The sequence below is a fragment of the Engraulis encrasicolus genome, chromosome 4 (genome assembly GCF_034702125.1).
Source record: "Engraulis encrasicolus isolate BLACKSEA-1 chromosome 4, IST_EnEncr_1.0, whole genome shotgun sequence".
Classification (NCBI taxonomy): domain Eukaryota; kingdom Metazoa; phylum Chordata; class Actinopteri; order Clupeiformes; family Engraulidae; genus Engraulis; species Engraulis encrasicolus.
Genome location: NC_085860.1, coordinates 11,293,275 through 11,313,072, shown reverse-complemented (window position 1 = coordinate 11,313,072; position 19,798 = coordinate 11,293,275). Strand labels below are relative to the sequence as shown.

The window sequence follows — 19,798 nt, the reverse complement described above, 5'->3', positions numbered from 1 at the left end:
TTACATTTCTAGAAGAAGACTTTGTTACTAGTTACATTTATCCTAGGTTTTCCTGTTGTGTTTCGTGGATATTTGAGTAGCCTCAGCTGCGGGCAGGGAGACGGGACCAAGCTCCTCTTCCAAACTGACACCCAGACAAAAAAGATACTTTTAAAAAAACATTAACAGGACTACATAGTCATGTTCAAATAGAACAACCGTTGCAGAAACGACATGGAGAAAGACAGCCATTGCGCGAGTAGGCCTACTTGTACTTTTGTAGGGGAGACCGGGGCTGGTCCGATCAGGGGCAAGTATGATCATTGTTGATTGCCACTACACTAGGTGCTGAGAGATAATTTCAACACCAAAATGATGTCCATTTGGGCTAGAATAAGTCAACCTACATTGGAGTTATCAAAGTCATTAACCCTTGAGGTGAGAGCAACTTTTCAGTTTTGGGGTGTCATTCCGTGGATTTTACACATTCCACTCAACACATCCCAGAAAAGTGACAGTTAAAGATAAAAAGATGAAACACATTTTGATTTGACTTGAGATCATCAGATGATTGATTCAAGCAGGGTAACAGCTTTTGTGAAAAAATCTGTGACTCAAATGTCCGGGGCAGGTTCGATCACTAATGTCGGGGCAGGTTCGATCAATGGATTCCATTGACTTCCATTATATGGCACTACAATGGGGGTCTATGTAATTTTTCAGAAACATGAAAGGAATATGGAATTGAACTGAAAATAGCCAAATAAGGTTAAATGTTGAATGTGACATGTTGTTTGACCTTTTTTGACAGTAATATGTTCAACAGCTTAGGTTTTTAACAAGTTTAGTGATATTTTTATGATTATTTAATCATTAGCCAATTAAACATTTCTATCTTTGCATTCAAGCTGATCTTTATAAGAAACCATGGTAAAAAGACATGCCTTTATTAATTTATCAAGCTATCTGCTTGCTATTTCACATTATAATTTAGTTAGGCCTGTGATCAAACCAGCCCCGACTACCTGATCGCACGGGGCAGGTTCGATCAATTTCTCAGTGACAATTACATTGCTTATTACTCGAAACAAGGGATCGTTTGTTGACATTATATGCATGTATCTTATAGAGGAGACATGACTCTTTCAGTCAATCACCATTTGACAGCTGTAAAGCTTTGTAAAGGCAGAGAAAAATAAATGAGAATGAAAATTGATCGAACCAGCCCCGGTCTCCCCTACTCAAAAAAGTACATTTAAAAGTTAGTAGGCCTACTTAAGACTTTTACTTAAGTACATTTTTGGTGTACAACTTTTACTTTCACTAGAGTATTTTTTTCGCATGGTACTTCTACTACTTAAGTACACAACTTCAGTAGGCTACCTCTTCCACCTCTGCTGTTAATGAACAATCAAGGTTTTTTCCTTACATATTCAGAATGTTTAAATACATTTGCTGTCCCAATTTAGCCTAGAGAGTAGGCTACAGCCTATTGTATTTGATGCCATCATATGAGAATACTATCTCAAGCTCCCTGCATCACTTATAAAAAATAAAAATAAAAAAGATCCTCCAACCACTAGACGGCGCTATGCTTATGGAGAATACAGCTGCTCTTTTGTTATGTATTCTTCCACTCTGGTGTTTGTCAGAAATTTTACTTCCGAAGGTAAGAATCACCCCACGCGGACTCTGGAGAAAGTGACCGAGACTCTTGAAAATGCCGCCGGTGGATAGAAGGCGAATTCGGGGCCCGGAGGAATCCCACTCCCCTTATCACTTTGCTACAGAGGAGTCGATGAAATGCCTGGGCACTGGAAACCGCCTGGTAGATGACAGCCAACGTGGCCCTCTGGACATGCGCCGGATATTTGCACGATGCGGACTCATCAGCCAAGCCAAGGGCTCTGCCTACATTGAGGCAGGCAACAGCAAGCTCATCTGCTCAGTGTACGGGCCCCGCGAGACTGAACGCAGGGATGAAACTGACATGAAATCAGGCCGCCTGGTAACGGACATGCGGTTTGCCCCATTTGCCTGTCGCAAGAGAGGCGCCTGGGTCCAAGGTAACGAGGAGAAGGATTTGTCTCAAGGCCTGCTGGAGAGCCTTCGGCCGGGTGTCTGCCTACACAAGTACCCCCGCTGTCAGATTGACGTTTGCGTTATGGTTCTAGAAAGCGACGGTCCTGCGCTTGCCCACGCTGTCACCTGTGCGTCCCTCGCTCTCGCCGATGCTGGGATAGAGATGTACGATCTGGTGCTTGGCTGCACCGTCAGGCACATCGGAAACACTCAGCTCCTTGACCCTACATTCGCAGAGGTGCAAGACGATCAGAGTGGTGCCTCTGTAGACAGCCAGGGAACTGTGACCCTCTCACTCATGCCCAATATGAATCAGGTGTCTGGTTTGCAGTCGGACGGTGTTATGGAGCAAGAGTCGATAAAAGCAGCAGTCCAGGCGTGTATTGAGGGTTGCTTCAAACTATACCCTGCGATTCAGCACACCCTTCTGAAGACGATTCGAAAAAAGCCACCTCCATCCGAGAACTGAATGTAATGGCATTTGATTTTTGTATGTTTTTTAATTTCTATACAAACATGTGCTTTCGTATAATAAAACAACACGTCAACATAATATACATGACAAACATCTCTTTATTGCAGACATACTATAAGCATAACAGGGTTCAAGAAGGCATTGATTGTTAGGCATGTTATTACAATGCAAAGGTTTTTTTTGACCGTGCAAGCAAATTCTAACCTTTTACAGATGACTCCAGAGTACACAATTGCAGTGCAAATATTTTTAGGCTTAAAAACGAACAACCACGTCATTCAGAAATACTGGCACTGGCATCATTTATCTGACTTATAACTCTGGTTTTGTGTGAATTATTATGGCCAGTAGTATTTCTTCTGACGGATCATCAAAGTGGTCTCCCCCTTCACATCCATCAGCTTGTCCGAGTCAAAGTCCACTAGCAGTTTCCTCAAGCCTGAGCGTATGGGCTTGAAGGACAGTTTGACCGTCACCTCCCCCCCTGGCTGGATGGCATTGCTGTGGTGGGAGAGAAGCGCATTGTCAAGGCTGTTAAAGCATGACCGTACAGGTATTATCCATAAAGGCCAGTGGTGCAATGCCCAGGGACACCAACCAGTTTAGGGGCAGCATATGACACAGGTTGTACTCCTACCCTCTATTGTGTAGGGAGCATCTGTGAGGTTTAGTGCACATTGGCTTAATAAGCTCCTGGATAGCAGGCAGACAGACAGTAACACCTATACTTTTTTTAAAGAACATTTCTAATTTATATCTCCCTATATCCTTTTTAACTCTCTTGTATTGTATTTGTATGTACAGGGGTTGGACAAAATAATGGAGACGTCCTGTCATTTTAGAGTTGGAAGTTTCATGGCTCAAGTGGACGAGCCTGTTTGCCAATCTTCATTAACTGTACTTTGCACCAGTAAAGTGAAGTGTGAAGATTCAATTAGCAGGGTAAGAGCACATTTTGCTCAAAATCTTGCCAAATTTTGTAGTTCAGATCCATCTCTCCACAGAACAAAAAACATGACAGTGCGGTTTGACACACAACCTTCAATTCAACCCTCACCGAGACAGCTGATATGGCCATCGATCCTATTGCCAGGTTCAAAAACAAAGTGCAACATCCTGTGGGAAAACTGTCCTAAATAATATGAGTTACCCTGCCTTTACCTTTGGAATGCAGTGTTAAATAAATACATGTATAATGATAATTATATGCAACTACATGCATTTACATTCCTATGGGCCTCCACAGGCCTTGTACTTACGGCACATGAATCTCCGTAGCGCGGGTCAGTCCGGCCCCCTCCACCGTGAAGACGCCCTTTTTCAGGGGGACAGGAAGTGGATTTATAAAGGTGATGTCGGCCCTCACCTTCTGGCCCACCACTGCTTCCCCTGTCACCTGAGCGACGACAGCAGAATTATAACCAAAACAGATACATTGAAAACACTTATGTAAGTGGAAAGATATTATTGAAAGAGTGGAGGTAAGCACACTGCAGCTCTGTTTTTAAGGTTTACTCAAGACATAAACATGCCTGCTAAAGACCCTGCTGAGTGGAAACAAACATTGTATGTCTTTAATAAGCCTTAAAAGTGGAGCTGTAGTTAGGCCTACCTCTATTCTTTCAATTTGTCAGATTTGCCTTTGTCCTGCCCCTAGCCTCAGTGAGGCTTCTGAAGATTTCCTTCAGAAAAGATGCACATGTCTGAAAATTGCAGAGGCGGTCATACGCAACAGCTTGTTCTACAGAGCATGTACAGTACAGTCGTCTTTTTTCAGTGCTGTGCACCGACATGAATTCATCAAGGCTATTTTTTGTCTGAATGCTCCCGTTAACTATACTTTGCACTGTCACAACAAAGACTTCCACATCAACATCTTCTACTACTTTAATTTTCCTTTTTAGCAATCCATCTGATAGAGCACAGCTGAGGCCTATACTACAAAGCAAGTTCAGGAGTAAACCAGGTTAAGTTAAGAGGTAAATCACCTAATAGAAGAGCCTGGAATTCTCATTTAAATGAGGACTCCAGGCTCTTCTATTAGACGATTTACCTCTTAACTTAACCTGGTATACTCCTGAACCAGTTTTGCAGTATAGGCCCCTGATCTTGCACCTACATACTGTGTATACTGAGTTTCCATGAGTAATCATTGTCAATTTAAAGTTAAATATTTTATTTCTCTTCGGTGCCCCAAAGACATTTGGCTCCCCAGGCGACCGCCTTGTCTGATTATGCCTTGAGCCGCCTTGACTCCAGGGGCTTATACTACAAAGCTGGTTCAGAATAACTTAAAGTTAAGTTAAGAGGTAAAGAGTGGTTAAGAGGTAAATTATCTAATACAAGAGCTTTTCCTAAGGAAATGAGGACTCCAGGGTCTTCTATTGGATGACTTACTATGATGATGATGATTTTGACTAACCCTAACCCTAAACAGTGATACTGTCCCATTTTTAGAATTAAGCTTATTTTACACGTCCCCTTGAGTTAAATAATAGGGTTTTACCATTCTCCTGTACTTTCAACCGTTCTCTGAGTATAGCAGTGCAAATTTTACCTCCATGCTAGCAGTTAACATTGAGTCCTTTACCTCTAAGCCAGCAGTTAACATTGAGTCCTATGAGACCAGACTCAATGTTAACTGCTAGCTCGGAGGTAAAATTTGCACTGCCGTACCCAGAGAACGGTTGAAAGTACAGGAGAAAGGCAAAACTCAATTATTTAACTCAATGGGAGGTGTAATACGAGCTTATTTCCAAAATTGGGACAGTCACTTTAACCTTAACTTATCGTGAACCAGCTTTGTAGTATAGGCCCCATGTGTCGTCCTGGTTTGTTATTACCTTGATATTCAGCTTAGGCATTTTCAGTTGGATGTTGGCCTCTGTATTGATGACCTCACTCCGGTTGTTCATCTTGAGGGAGGCAGTCACTCGGATCGTGTGGTGCTCGGACACGCAAGCCCCGTAGTGGTCATATCGCAGCCTCAGGACCTCTTTGTGAACTGAACACCCAGATGAAAATAACGTTTAAGAATGATCAATTTATTTTATTAATATTCATGTTTTGGCATTTATGCCTTTATTTATATAGGACAGTATGAGACTAACTAATTAATACTAATACCGCCTGGGAAACTCCTACTCCCATTGTCATTGTGACACAGCACTCCACAGCACACAAGTGTTCACTGCACACTGCAAACAACGAAATTGCACTTTATACCTCATCCGTGCAAGGGGGCAGCCCCAATGGCGCCTCAAGGGAGCAGTGCAGCGGGGTGCGTTTAATGCTCAGGGTACCTCAGTCATGGAGGAGGATAGGGGAGAGCACTGGCTAATTACTCCCCCCACCAACCTGGCGGGTTGGGAGTCGAACCGGCAACCTTTGGGCTACAAGTCTGACGCCTGACGACTTCCTCATGACTGCCCTACCTTACCCATGACTGCCCTATGAGAGATGGGGAAGTGGGATTGAGATATTACCTGAACTCGGCGGGTCCCCAGTGTAATGGTATGGTACCCTAGCCCACTGTCTCCCTTTTTTATCTCATGTACCCTCTACGTGTAGCATTTTTGTCATACGCTGAGCACCCCCCCTCTATATATTTTCCTCTATCCCAATGTGATCATACTCCATTTGTCATTATTATTATTTTCTCGTGTACACCAGGGTGCTCACGCTACCCTAGTGATATGCCTACCCCCTGGTGCTCACACTACCGTAGTGATATGCCTACCCCTAGCCCACTGAGCCACAACCCCCCGACGTCTCACGCTTTTCTGCGGGCACCCCTAGCCCACAGCCCCCCCCTCCCCCTCCCCCCCCTCACCGGCATCTCACCCTTCTGTGCGGGTACGTTGAGGCGATATCCCTATCCCACTGAAACATAGCACCCCCCTAGCGTCTCACCCTTCTGTGCGGGCACGGTGACGCGACTGGTATGCGTACCCCTAGCCCACAGCTCCACCCCCCCCAAAGCCCCCCCGGTCTCTCACCCATTTGTGCGGGCACGGTGAGGCGGGCAGTCTTGCTCTGGCAGTCTCCGCGATGCAGGCTGTTATAGGTGATGGCGAAGGACTTGATGGTGAGCTCGGCGCGTGCCTCCTCGCGGCCCACGTTCTGCACCTCCACGATGACATCGAAGTCGGTGCCGTGGACGGCCAGAGCGTTCTTGATGGAGAGTTTCAACTGAGGGCTCTGGTCCTCGTTGTCGCCTGGCTGGTGGGAGACTTGCCGGCCGGCCCTCTCGAAAACCTCACGCTCCTTCGCTGAGCCTGAAAACAACAACAGCAGCAAAAGGAGGAAGAGGGAGGACACTCTGAGTTCTGTGTGGTCACTGTAAAAGAAGAGGGAGGACCACAACACTGTGAGTTCTGTGTGGTCACTGTAAAAGAAGAGGGAGGACCACAACACTGTGAGTTCTGTGTGGTCACTGTAAAAAAAAGAGGGAGGACCAAAGCCCTGTGAGTTCTGTGTGGTCACTGTAAAAGAAGAGCAGAGCACTGTGAGTTCTGTGTGGTCACTGTAAAAGAAGAGAAGGGCGCAGTGAGTTCTGTTGGGTCACTGTCAGGGTCGGATTAAGATGGCCTGGGGCCCCTAGGCTGAAGGTTGCTGTGCACCCCCAAGCCTGTGTGATCTTGTACATGAGATGTGTCATTTGGCATGAATGTAGCCCATAGCCAAGCTTGTCAGTTGAATCTATTCAAACAAATTGCAGTCATCGCCTTTCCACCCATCCTCGCTCTCTGATTGGAGCCCAAGATCTGGAACCCTTGTTGAGGGATGGAATTCATGCTGTCTTTCAAAGCGGAGTGATTGTGCAAAACGGCATGAGATTTCCCAGGCTAGCAGCTTTCTGCAGCAAGTCAACAATGTTTTTTTCCATGGTCTAGTACCTTCTGGGTATTTGTAGAGTGCAGTGACATCCTCCCGTTGATCTCCATAGACGCTCTTGGTGCTGATGTTGCAGCCCACTGAGTACTTGTCAACGTAGACCTTGGTGCGCGTCCCGTCACTGTTTACCCTCCAGGTGATCGTGTCAGCGTTCACCTCGGCGAAGATGAACGGAGCGTCATACTTCATCCCCACCTCACCCTCTAGTATGGCCCGCACGGGACAGGGCCCACAGCAGAACACACCTGAGCACAAGGGACACAGGTGAAACGCCACACGGGACACATAACACCACAGGTGAATCACCACACGGGGTGCAGGTGAAACGCCACACGGGGTGCAGGTGAAACGCCACACGGGGCACAGGTAAAACACCACTGGTGAAAGTTAACGTTAAAGTGAAGAGATATTTTGTGTGCATGTTGTGGAGCAAGCAGAGCAAAGGGTTACAGATTATTTGCCCCAGGCCAAAGGCCGCAGAGGGGGGCAATTTAGCTAAATCTACCCTGCTGAATTATTTAAACAGATGATTTTGGGAATGGGATAAACACAATATACTGAATAATATGCGTGTCATCGTCCCCTGCTAAAGTGAAGCCTTAGCTTAGCAGTGAAGCCTTGGAGGTAGGAATGTTATGTGAGCTTATATGAACATATTCCCTTAATGTACATAAAATAGATTCCTGATTCAATATGTATTGTAAACAGTTGTTGACAGTCCAAACAGGAACAAGGCAAAGAATATAATGTTATTGTACCATCACTTTTCTCCTGGGGAGTGGGATCAAGGACTTGCCACCCATCATAACCGTCTGGAAGGTCTTTCCGAGTCATCCACGACTCCACCCAGCAATGGAAATTCCTGTTCAATCATGAAATGAGGGAGATTAGCTAATTTTTCAAAATAAAAGTATACAAAGTCATTGAAAAAAAACATCTTCAAGCAACATTTTTCATTGCAAATAACAAAAAAATCCAGAGGTCTTCACGCCCATTCAGGCCCATTTGCCTGAGGCCCAGAGACGAAAGAGGTCAGACATGAAGTGTGTGTGATTTTAAAGGAGTAGTTTAAAGCCTGCACCTCTGACCTGAGAGCAGGACAACCAAATGACAAGCTAAAAAAATAAAAAAATTTGCATCAGGATGTCTGATGAACGCAAAAAAAAAACCCATAAAAAAAGTGGGAGCAGAAAAATCCTGGTTGAAGCAGATTTTTATATTTTTATCTTGAGTGTTAATCAAAGGTCATAGGTCCTAACTCCTGCGGAGCTCACCATCTTGCGTCACAACGCCCATCGGGTCTGGAGCAGTCTGGAATGGGCACACCATTCTCATCCTCCAGGTACTCTATCAACAGATTGCAGTGGACGTCATGGGCAGAGTTGAAGTTGGTAATGCAGCGAGTAGGGATCCCCAGGCACCGCATAACTGTGCAGAGAAGAACACATTACATTACTTGCATTACATTGCACTTAGCAAACGCTTTTATCCAAAGCAACTTCCACTTTATTTTAACCCTTAACGCAGAAGGGGATTTTATGGAATTCTGAGGCATTTTGTTGATACTGCATTCAGCATTAATTATATCAAGTTTTATAAATAGTTGAGAGGTCCATGACAGCTTAAATGAAAGAAGACAAAATGGCCAAAACAACCATTCACCCCTAGTTGTTTATTTGTGTCATAAAATGTCCATTTCAGATGTTCAAGTGAATAATATTCAAAATTACAAGTACATACATTGAACTAAGACGGTCCTGTGCATGCATATGTATAGGGTGCGGTCCGTGTAACGCTTTGCAGTGCTTTGATCGATTTTCCGAATTTAGGCCTACTTGAAAAAGATGAAAAATTTCAATTTTCAATTTTCCAGACAACTCAGAAAACAGAAAATTGACGTTGATTGTTCAATTCATTGTCATTTGTCAGAGGCTTTTGAAAGAGAAAATAGGTGAATTTTAAACCAAAGTAAAATGAGTCAATATTTAAATTTTCAATTTCTGCGTGGTGGTTGGACTGAACCATTCGCGCGGGGACCGGGGGATGTAGGTAGGCTATTGGCTCAAGTAGCGCCAGATGTGTTTGCCTAGCCTAGAAATGAAATGGATGGCAAGTCAGCTTGTGAGACGTAGGCCTACAACTCGGACAGAATGACTGGCTCAGCTGTAGTCGTAGCCAACCTGCAAACTTTTCAACAACCCGCTTTCACCTCCCCTGCCAACACGCCAGAGCTCAGAACCCAACTCCGAACTCAGAGGGCTGCCCGTTGGGCACGCACAGCTTACTGTAGGCCAGATCAATGGTCGGCAACTCTGTTTGTATATGGGCCAACTCCCCTAAGAATTCAGACAATCAGATTAGGCTATAGGGGAAAAATCAGTTGCTGCACTTGGCAGCAGATTGTGGGCTACATTGCCGTTATAACGTTGCGCTTCAGACTTTCAACTGCGCTCAAGCAATAGGCTAGGCACTGCGAATGCATGTCGCTTGTTTTGTTACACCCGTGTAGGGTGGCTACATTTCAAGCCTGTCTTATTTTTGTGAAATGTCAACAAAATGTTACAAATAGGCTAATATAAGTCTTGCAGATGCAGGTGCAGATGCCGCTTAATAGGCCTATACTCCACTCACGGACCATTTTGCAATGTGCCAACTGAGAAATAAGATCACATAGGCTGGGAAATATGCACGCGTAAAATAAACAATGTTCAACGTTTATGCATTAATAGCCAATTCAAATGTAGACAGGATCATATTAAGAGTAGTCTAGTCAGCGTGGAGTCAATGGGTCTGTGGTGCGCATTAATCAGAGCAGGCATGGTGTGAAAACTATGCGGGTAATTTTCTCCCCCTGTCCATGAAATCACTTTCGTCCCAACGACTGTCGGGGGGTGGGGGTTGCCGGTTGGCCTACAGCTGAGTCAGTTAGGCCCTATCTGTCAGATCTGTAGGCCTAGGCCTACGTCTCAAGCTGACTTGCAATCCATTCATTTGGAGGCATTACGCAAAACATCTGCCGCTACTTGAGCCAATACATCCCCCGGTCCCCGCGCGAATGGTTCAGTCCAACCACCACGCAGAAATTGAAAATTGAAATATTGACTCATTTTACTTTGGTTTCAAATTCACATATTTTCTCTTTCAATGGCCACCGCCAAAATTAAAATGAAATGAACAAACAACGCCAATTTTCTGTTCTCTGAGTTGTCTGGAAAATTGAAAATTGAAGTTTTGAACCCAATTTTCATCTTTTTCATGTGAATTCCGAAAATGGATCAAAGCACTGCAAAGCGTTACACGGACCGGCTGCAATAGGCATTTCAAAATGTCCAAAAAGCTTGTCATGCTTAAACGAATTAAACGTCATGCTAAAACGAATTGTGTAAATACATGTTAAACATCTTATTATGTTTGAATTTCGATGCCAATGTTATTCATATGGCCACTATTGGGGCATTATCTGACATCTGACCCAGTCATTGCACTTTAACAGTGCAGTGCCCAACCAATGGATGGCAGTACAAGACCAGAAATGTTTGCCCAGCAATTGCCCACTCTCTCTCTCAACTATCGCCGATCGACTTTGATTCCATCTCCCGTCGCGAAATTAGCCCTCAAGGCATATCCAGCTTGTTATGCGTCAACAGGCCTGTAGACGCTAATGCTACATTTATAGGTGGGAGGCACTATGATATGTCGCTACAAACACAATCGATGGTCCAACCAGGGCATATTACTGTTTCAAATGACAATCAAACGGTATACTATTACTTTCAAGGGGCATGGATCACTGTGCACCCGACCAGTCCTGCGTCGTAGCTTGCTAAACACAGTGCTACATCGAACACCAATATCCTTACCCAAAGACACACAATGTTACGCTTGCTTCCTACCAAGGCATGACTGATTAACCAAGGCTATACAACCACTCTTACTGTTCGTCAAACAGTATAGTTTTAGTTCAGTAATGCCTCGATGGCATAGTTTAACGCTGATTGAGATATCAGCAAGTAATAGTGGGCTTGTTGTTTTCATGTATCCATAGCTGAAGGCGGTACTAGGTAGCTTGATCGGGCTATATTTGGAAAATAGTCTGTTCATGACAAAAAATGAGCATATGGTGTCACGGAGAACTTCTTCACGAGTTTTCCCATGTATGACATTGCGTGTAAAATCATGAACCAGTGACCAGGAAGTGTCGACGAACGGGGTCATCCCTATGTTCCCCGGGTCCTATGTTCCCCTCTACCGGGGAACATAGGACCCTTTTTTCAAAAAAGCTAACGTGGCTAGCTCCGCCTACCGATGGCGTGGTGTGCTGCTATTTTTTCCCCGGTCAGTTCAGGCATGGTAGAAGATAGGGGAGTGGGTAAATCGATTGCACTTTGAACATGGATGGCATTCACAAGCAGCAAACTTTACATGTGAAAATCCGTCCGCCGGCGGACGTTTTCAAAGGCCTTCAGCGGCATCAAGTTAAAGGATAACTTCTGCTAATTTTAATATGCTGTTGTATACATGGGTGGTAAATTGTGTTTATAACCTGACTGCGCGAACCTAGCTGCGCCGAACTCAACCTCTGTCAAAAAATTAGCTCACGTGGTTGGTTGCCATTGTCTTGCCCCTCCTCATAACATTGTGTTTACAAACACTGGGAACCCATGTATTGCTCACGCTACCCTTGACTTGTCAGTACTAGGTGATGCTGCATTTTTTGACTAACAGTTAATGTACTCCAATGATTCTATTCCATTATATTCTAGAACAAGACAGCTCACCTGTGCAGGCCACTGCTGCAAACACCCAGCACTGCCCATACTGGACAGGCCTTCTGCCGCCGTCGCTCCAGCGCCTGAGGATGGACACGCTTCCATTCCAGCGCGAAGGGGCCACACCATCAGCGTAGTTCCCATCCCATCTCCCCCACAGCAACCCACTGTCATCGTTGCAGTTCACCTGCGCGGCAACAGGGAAGGAAAGGAATGCAGTAACATGTCACACAATGTCAGTTATACATGGGTATTGGTTGTTGTTTTAATTGTGGATTAATTTATGGATTTCTTTAAAAAAAAAATGTATTCAAAAAGAGGGCCTGCGCCTTTCAAGGTGGCTTTAGTTATGCGATGGTGCGTTGGCTTGGGATATAGAGTAATACAAAATCAAAAAGTGTGGAGCTGGCACTAAAAAAAACGTATGAAAGGATGCCCAAATAAAGTGGGTTTTCAATGATCACATATGTGTCATGCTATATTTACAAAAGTGCAACCGTTTCGGGTGACCCCATCCTCAGTGCAAAAAAAAAAAAAACTGAGAATGCACTGAGGATGGGGTCACCCGAAACGGTTGCACTTTTGTAAATATAGCATGACACATATGTGAGATCATTGAAAACCCACTTTATTTGGGCATCTCTTCATAAGTTTTGTTTAGTGCAAGCTCCACACTTTTTGATTTTGTATTACTTTTTTTTAAATAAATGTATTCTTTAATCTTTCTTACTGATTGCTGTTTTAATCTGTTTTTTAAGCACTTTGAGCTACATGTTCTGTATGATATTGTGCTATATACAAATACAATTATTATTATCTTGAGGAAATGATAGAGGTCCGCAGCACTGTTCTATGCTCCCAAACATGGCGCCTTTCAGACGCTTAATTTTGACAGAGCATTTTACAGAGTATTGCTGATAGTATAAACGTTTCAAATATTTAGACAAGTTTTTCTAATAAGATGTTTGTATCTGTGTTTATATGGGTAGGAAAATTGATTTAAGTATTTTGGGTATATTTAGCATAATGTGAAGTATTTAGTGTTCCGAAAGCTGTCTGGAAGTCGCTAGATGACACCATGATCTTACGTTATTAACATAAATTATATAACATCAATTATATAACATAAGTTATTATTTTGTGTCAATTTGAAAAATGTTCTGACACATTTTACATATTTTATCAGATGCATTTATTTTATCAGATGCATTTATATCATGCATCATGTATTGCATACATTCCAGATAGTCATGTTTGTTGGTGGCTAGACATCTCTTGAAGATGATGGAATTGGTAGCAAGGAAAAACTTGTTCAAAGCAGAGTTCAAGCAGTGTGGTTCAAGACCTTGTTTATTGTGTCAGTGATGGCAAAAAATGGAATCCGAAACATGTTGGTCTTGCTTGTACACTTCATCAAGCTATTGGGTAAAAGACCTAGTATGACTATTCAACCAGGCAGGTTATCGTCTGAGTTATGACCACGTCCTCCAAGTAGAAACTTTCTTAGCTGAGAGCACTCTAAAAACACGGAACCAAGAGAATGGTGCCATTATTCCACTACACATGTGATAACATTCATATCCTTGATATCCTTGATGATGGGAAGAGTATGGCCATCCAAAGCAGCCCAATTGGGCGCAAAACAGCCCAATCTGGAAACACTGGGTGTAACATCAAATCAACAACAAAAGTCAAATGTTCTATCAAACAGCTTTCTTGGCATAGGTCTGCACTCTCTGAGTGCATTTCTAGTTTACTGATTAATTTTCAGGCTTACCATGGCAGAGATGATTCTGCTGACATAGACAGGGTCGGCTCGGTTCTTGATGTCCATCTCAGGGTTCTTGAGTGCGGAGTTTGAGTTGTCCAGAATTTCAAAGCAGATGTCCACCACATCCTCCTCGAACTGTCAATAGGTGACAATGATGGAGAGTTGGTTTGTGTTTGTTTGTGTCTGCTTGCGGTTTGCAGCATTAGTGTAAAATATGATATGCCAGTTCACCAGTGTTGGGCAAGTTACTCAAAAAAATGGAATGCATTACTGATTACATGTTACTGTCTTTTCAAAATAATTCCTTACACTACAATATTACTATATTTAAAATGTAAGGCATTCCACTACTTTTGCATTATTACTTTAGTTACTTTCGCCAAAAGAACAATAAGCCTAAAAATGGATCATTTTAGTGTAAATCAAGCCAATGTGCCTTGACTTTTTCATCCAGGAGGTGTTTTGGCAGCATGCAGACTAAAATCTACAGATAGTTAAAGATTCCAGTAAAAGATACAGGAATAGCTTCTTTCTGAACCACCACACTGAATACCACTGAAAACCAGGTCATTGTAATGCATTGTAACTTGAGTTATTTAGCATTGTAACCAAGTAAATATTACAGATTTTGCCCTGTAATGCCTTACATTACTGCATTACAACAAAAAGTAATGCTTTGCAGTAATTAATTACTTTTGTAATTCATTACTGCCCAACACTGCCATTCACACTGATCTAGTGGTATAAAAAGGGGGCACTGTTCCAAAAACCCTTCATAGTAAAGCACATACAGTATTAAAAAAATGTTCCTAAACTGGGTTTGGTAATATTGCATTTGGCAGCTGAAGCCATTGTTTATTTCCCTACTCTTCCTCTTCATTCTCTCTCTCTCTCTCTCTCTCTCTCTTTCTCTATCTCCCCTCCCTCTTCCTATTTCTTCATAAGGTATCTGTTAACTTCCCTGGCAGGCTTTCTCAGGGACAAGAACAGGTCTACAATACAATTGGCCAGGGATGTCAAACTCATTTTGATTCCAGGGCCACATATACAACCCATATGATCTCAAGCAGGCCACACCAGTAATATCATTGCAAAAAAAAAAAACTTAAGCGAGAGGATTAGTTTTCAGTACTATCGCCTTTGACATTGCTCTAAATACATCCACAAAGCAATCTGAGATGCTCCAGTGACTCGCCTTGTTACAGTACATTGTTACACTACACTACACTTAGCTGACGCTTTTATCCAAAGCGACTTAGTTATTTACAGGGTGTTGGTTACAGCCCTTGGAACAATGTGGGGTTAGGAGCCTTCAGTCATAGAGGGAGGTTTAGGGAGATGAAAGGGTGGGATTTGAACCTGCAACCCTCTGATCTTAAGCTCACCTCCCTCATCCTGAGGCCACAGCTGCCCGTGTGCCTACCTGTCCAAAGTTCCAGGGCTTGGAGGTGATGTTGTCCGCGTCCCCCTCGTAGATGAGGCCGTTCTCATTCATGATATACTCCTTCAGGAGAACATCATTTGGCAGATACACAGCATCCGCTGCGGGGGAAACAAACAAAGGTGTCAAAAGTGAAAGTTTAAGTGAATGTAAATGCATGGTGTACTGTAAGTGCAAGCACATGACATAGCTGTTACACCATTTGCTCCATTGTACCTAATGCGGTAGATGGACTGTGTTGTTACTGAAAAACACTAAAAACCTAACAAGGACCCAACCTAACAAGGATCCACATGCACATGCACACAACTGTGTGTGCAAAAGAGGGAGAGAGAAACAAAGAGAGAGAGAGAGAGAGATGCTTCTGGTCTGTCCCAGGTAATTTTGCTATGTCCACACATCAAATAAATGTATGCAATTGATTTGAACACTGTCGTGAGCCCACCTTTGCAAGTGTTAAGGAGGGAGAAAAAGAAAGAGAGAGAAAGAGAGACATGCTGCTCTGCCCCATGTGAATTCACTCCTTCCACATCAAATAAACATTGGAGTGATATGATGTTATACAGTGAGTCCAATAAGTATTTGATCCCTTGCTAATTTTGTTGGTTTGCCTACTAACAAAGACATGATCAGTCAATAAATGTTATGATAATATGTATTATAATATGGAGAGACAGAATATCAAAAAGCAGAGGTGGAAAGTAACTAATTACTTTACTCGCGTTACTGTAATTGAGTAGCTTTTTTGTGTACTTGTACTTTTTAAACTACTTTTTAAAATTTGTAATTTTACTTTTACTTGAGTACATTTTTCTTTCGAGTAATGTACTTCGGTACATTTTACAGCAAAAGCGTTACTGAGTAAAAAAACAAACAAACAAATAAAAAACCTCTAGAATTGTAGCCTATTTTATAAAGAGTTGGCGCGTGCGACCTGTCTCTCACTTAAACGATGTTGGCTGACATGGAGGCTGACGATGGAGATTCACTTAACTCAGAGGAGATGAACATTAGCTGTTCTTCCTCTAACCCAGTGCACCCCTTGCACATCTAGAGGCATAAAACGCTGATTGTTGAAAAGTAACTTTTTACTTTTACTCAAAGTACATTTTAAATTATTTACTTTTTACTTTTACTTGAGTAGATTTTTTGACCGGTAAATTTACTCGCACTTGAGTACATTTTCAACAGAGTAACAGTACTTGTACTTGAGTACAATATTTTAGTACTCTTTCCACCTCTGTCAAAAAGAAAATCCAGAAATTAACTTCAGAGAATATATATTTATTTATTTCCATTTCATCGAGCAAAATAAGTATTTGATCCCCTGCCAACTGATTACAGTTCCGGGCCCACAGACCAGATGGGCACTTCCGATCAACTTGTCATCTGAATTAAAGACACCTGTACATACTAACATGCATAAAAGACACATTGAATCAGCAGAATCAGTCCATAGTATGAGTGAATCAGTCACACAACCTCACTAGCATGGGAAAGACCAAAGAGCGTTCAAATGATATCAGGGACAAGATTTTAGACCTGAACAAAGATTAAATGGGCTGCAAAGCCACAAGAAAGAGACTGTGTATTAATGACCCAGTTGTTGATGCATTTCTTCCAAAATGTGAGGAATACGACATGACTATCCATCAGCCTGTCTGGGGTTCTATACCAGATTTGACCTTTTGTAGGGATTTGATAATCATGAGAACAGAAAGAAAGCACCCTAGAGCTGTACGGGATGAACTAGGCAATGATATCAAAGCTACTGGGACCAAAATCACTGAGAAAACTACTGGTAGCACTTAATGGCACAGAGATTTAAAATCCTGTAGTGCACACATGGTACCTCTACTTCAGAAGGAACCTGTGCAGTCCCACCTGAGGTTTGCCAACGGACATCCGACTGGTTTAGGATATGATAAGGAGGTGCTGTAGTCAGATGAAACCAATATCAAGCTGTTTGGCATTAACACAATGCAATGTGTTTGAGAAAGAGTACTGCTGTCTGTGATCCTAAGAACACCCTCCTCACCATCATGCAGGAAAGTGGTATCATTATGGTTTGAGGGTGTTTGTCTGGCCAAGGCACAGGACAACTTCACATCGTCAACGAATGGATGGAGGGAGACATGTAATGTGCAATCCTGAGTGTAAACGTCCTTCCCTCCACCACTACACTGAAGGGTGGGACATTTTTGGATCTCCCAACATGACAATAATACACAACATACAGTCAAAGCAAGGAAGGAGTGGCTCAATAAGAAGCATATTAAAGTCGTGAAGTGGCCTAGACAGTCTCCAAATATTAAACCTATAGTAATTCTATGGAGAGAACTGAACCTCCCATTTGCCAAGCTACAGCCACAAACTATTAATGTTTTAGAGATAATCTGCAAAGAAAAATGGGCAAAAATATGTTCTACTATATGCACAAACATTGTCATCAACTAAAAGAAGCATCTGACCTCAGTGCTAGACAACTAGGGCTTTGCCACAAAGCATTTTATCTTCTTTAGCTAGAGGGGTCAAATACTTATTTGCCTAAATTAAATACAAATAATACAATAATATTATTTCTTTTTGATATTCTGTCTCTCCTTGTTTGAATACATATTATCATAAATTTATAGACTGATCATGTCTTTATTAGTGGGAAAACCGGCAAAATCAGCAAGGGATCAAATACATATTGGACTTACTGTATGTGTTTGTACTCTAACCCTACTTCGCATCTGCACTTGTTGTTCATATATTTCTTGTGCACTTACACACATATCTGTTCATGATGTTGGCTATGATTATGTCCTGGATTCAAAGTGGCTTTGGTTAGAAACTGTCTGCCAAAAGCGATGTGATGTGATGTGATGTGATATGATGTGATGTGATGTGATGTGATGTGATGTCAAGTCAAGTCAAGTCAAGTCACGTGACGTGACGTGACGTGACGTGACGTGACGTGACGTGACGTGACGTGACGTGACGTGACGTGACGTGACGTGACGTGACGTGACGTGACGTGACGTGACGTGACGTGACGTGACGTAATGTGAGCCCACCTTTGAACCAGGGGTTGTAGAGCAGGTATGTGATGTGATGTAATGTAATGTAAGCTAATGTAAGCTAATGTAATGTAATGCAATGTAATGTAATGTGTAATGTAATGTGATGTGATGTATAATGAGAGCCCACCTTTGCACCAGGGGTTGTAGAGTAGGTAGAGGCTCTCGGGGGGCGTCTCCTCCATGACGTGTCCGTCCGAGGAGACCAGGAGCACGGCCAGGCTGTACTTGCCTATTGGGGGGGCGTCCATATTATTATTATTAGTAGTAGTAGTAGTAGTAGTAGTAGTAGTAGTAGTAGTAGTAGTAGTAGTAGTAGTAGTAGTAGTAGTAGTTGTTGTAGTACTAGTATTAATATGATGATGATGATGATTCTTATTAGAATGCAATTCTTATAAGAGAGTAGGTGCATGGCGAGGTTGTACTTGCCTATTGGGGTGTCCGGGGGACTGTAGACGGAGAGCAACATCTCGCCCTGGCCTCCCTGCACGCTGAACCACCACTTGTCTGGGTTCCACTTCTGGCCATCAGACACCTTCACTGTCACATGTTTACCTGCACAGACAGGTACATACGCACACAGACATGCAGGCATGCACGCACGCATGCACACACATACACTCATACACACACACACACACACACGTACACAGTCCAGTAGGGCAAAGGGGCAGGTGCTTTAGCACCACCCCGTCCCTATGTAAGCCTGCCTATGTGTAAAATTATTGTGGACTCGCGCACTCACCCAGTCGTAGGACGAGTGTGATGGAGTAGTCGGGGTCCCGGGGGGCGTTCCCGGTGCACTTCAGGGCGAGGGCGAAGGACTGGCCCCTACGCACCAGCAGGCGCTCCCTGTCGATCTCCTCCGTGTGGTGGGCCGAGTTGTTCATCTGGCAGCACAGGTCAACACCGGAGAACACACCTGTAAAGGTACAGCAGTCAAAAGTCAAAGTTAAAGTGTACTTAATTGTCCAAAAATGTATGTAACAGGCTTAACACAGAAGATTGACACAGCGTTTGACCAGTCTCTAATGTGCAGTTAAAATATTGGGGACTGGTCAAACCCAGTTTCAATTGGACAGATAGCGGTTTTCAATAGTGGGTCTATAATATACTGCATAGATTTGTCTTTAAAATTGCGCAGCACTTCAAGGACTACAACTAAGGCCTCATGTTTGTGTTTGATTGATGTATATTTTAATGGAACAACATGAACCCTAGGACTGTGTCAGTGTCTGACAGAAGCCAGTATGCTAACCTCAGTAGGGTAGGAAATTCTGTTGTGGTGGCACAAATTCCACATCTACACTGTAAAACATT

General features: G+C 43.1%; 2 protein-coding genes across 2 annotated transcripts; one reads left to right on the top strand and one right to left on the bottom strand.

The window, feature by feature from the left end:
- Nucleotides 1–1,621: 1,621 nt before the first annotated feature.
- Nucleotides 1,622–2,616, top strand: exosc6 (exosome component 6). The gene has a single exon (XM_063196684.1). It carries the CDS (start codon nucleotides 1,700–1,702, stop codon nucleotides 2,528–2,530), a length of 831 nt encoding a protein of 276 aa, XP_063052754.1. The 5' UTR covers nucleotides 1,622–1,699; the 3' UTR covers nucleotides 2,531–2,616.
- LOC134447076 (protein-glutamine gamma-glutamyltransferase 2-like) lies at nucleotides 2,610–18,729 on the bottom strand. The gene is made up of 11 exons (XM_063196361.1): nucleotides 18,609–18,729; nucleotides 15,396–15,514; nucleotides 13,979–14,107; nucleotides 12,211–12,388; nucleotides 8,707–8,860; nucleotides 8,191–8,294; nucleotides 7,435–7,677; nucleotides 6,535–6,813; nucleotides 5,380–5,540; nucleotides 3,796–3,932; nucleotides 2,610–3,037 (listed from the first exon to the last, which is right to left on the bottom strand). The coding sequence occupies exons 1-11, from the start codon at nucleotides 18,727–18,729 to the stop codon at nucleotides 2,875–2,877; spliced, it is 1,788 nt and encodes a 595-aa protein (XP_063052431.1). The 3' UTR covers nucleotides 2,610–2,874.
- Between the last annotated feature and the right edge of the window lie 1,069 nt (nucleotides 18,730–19,798).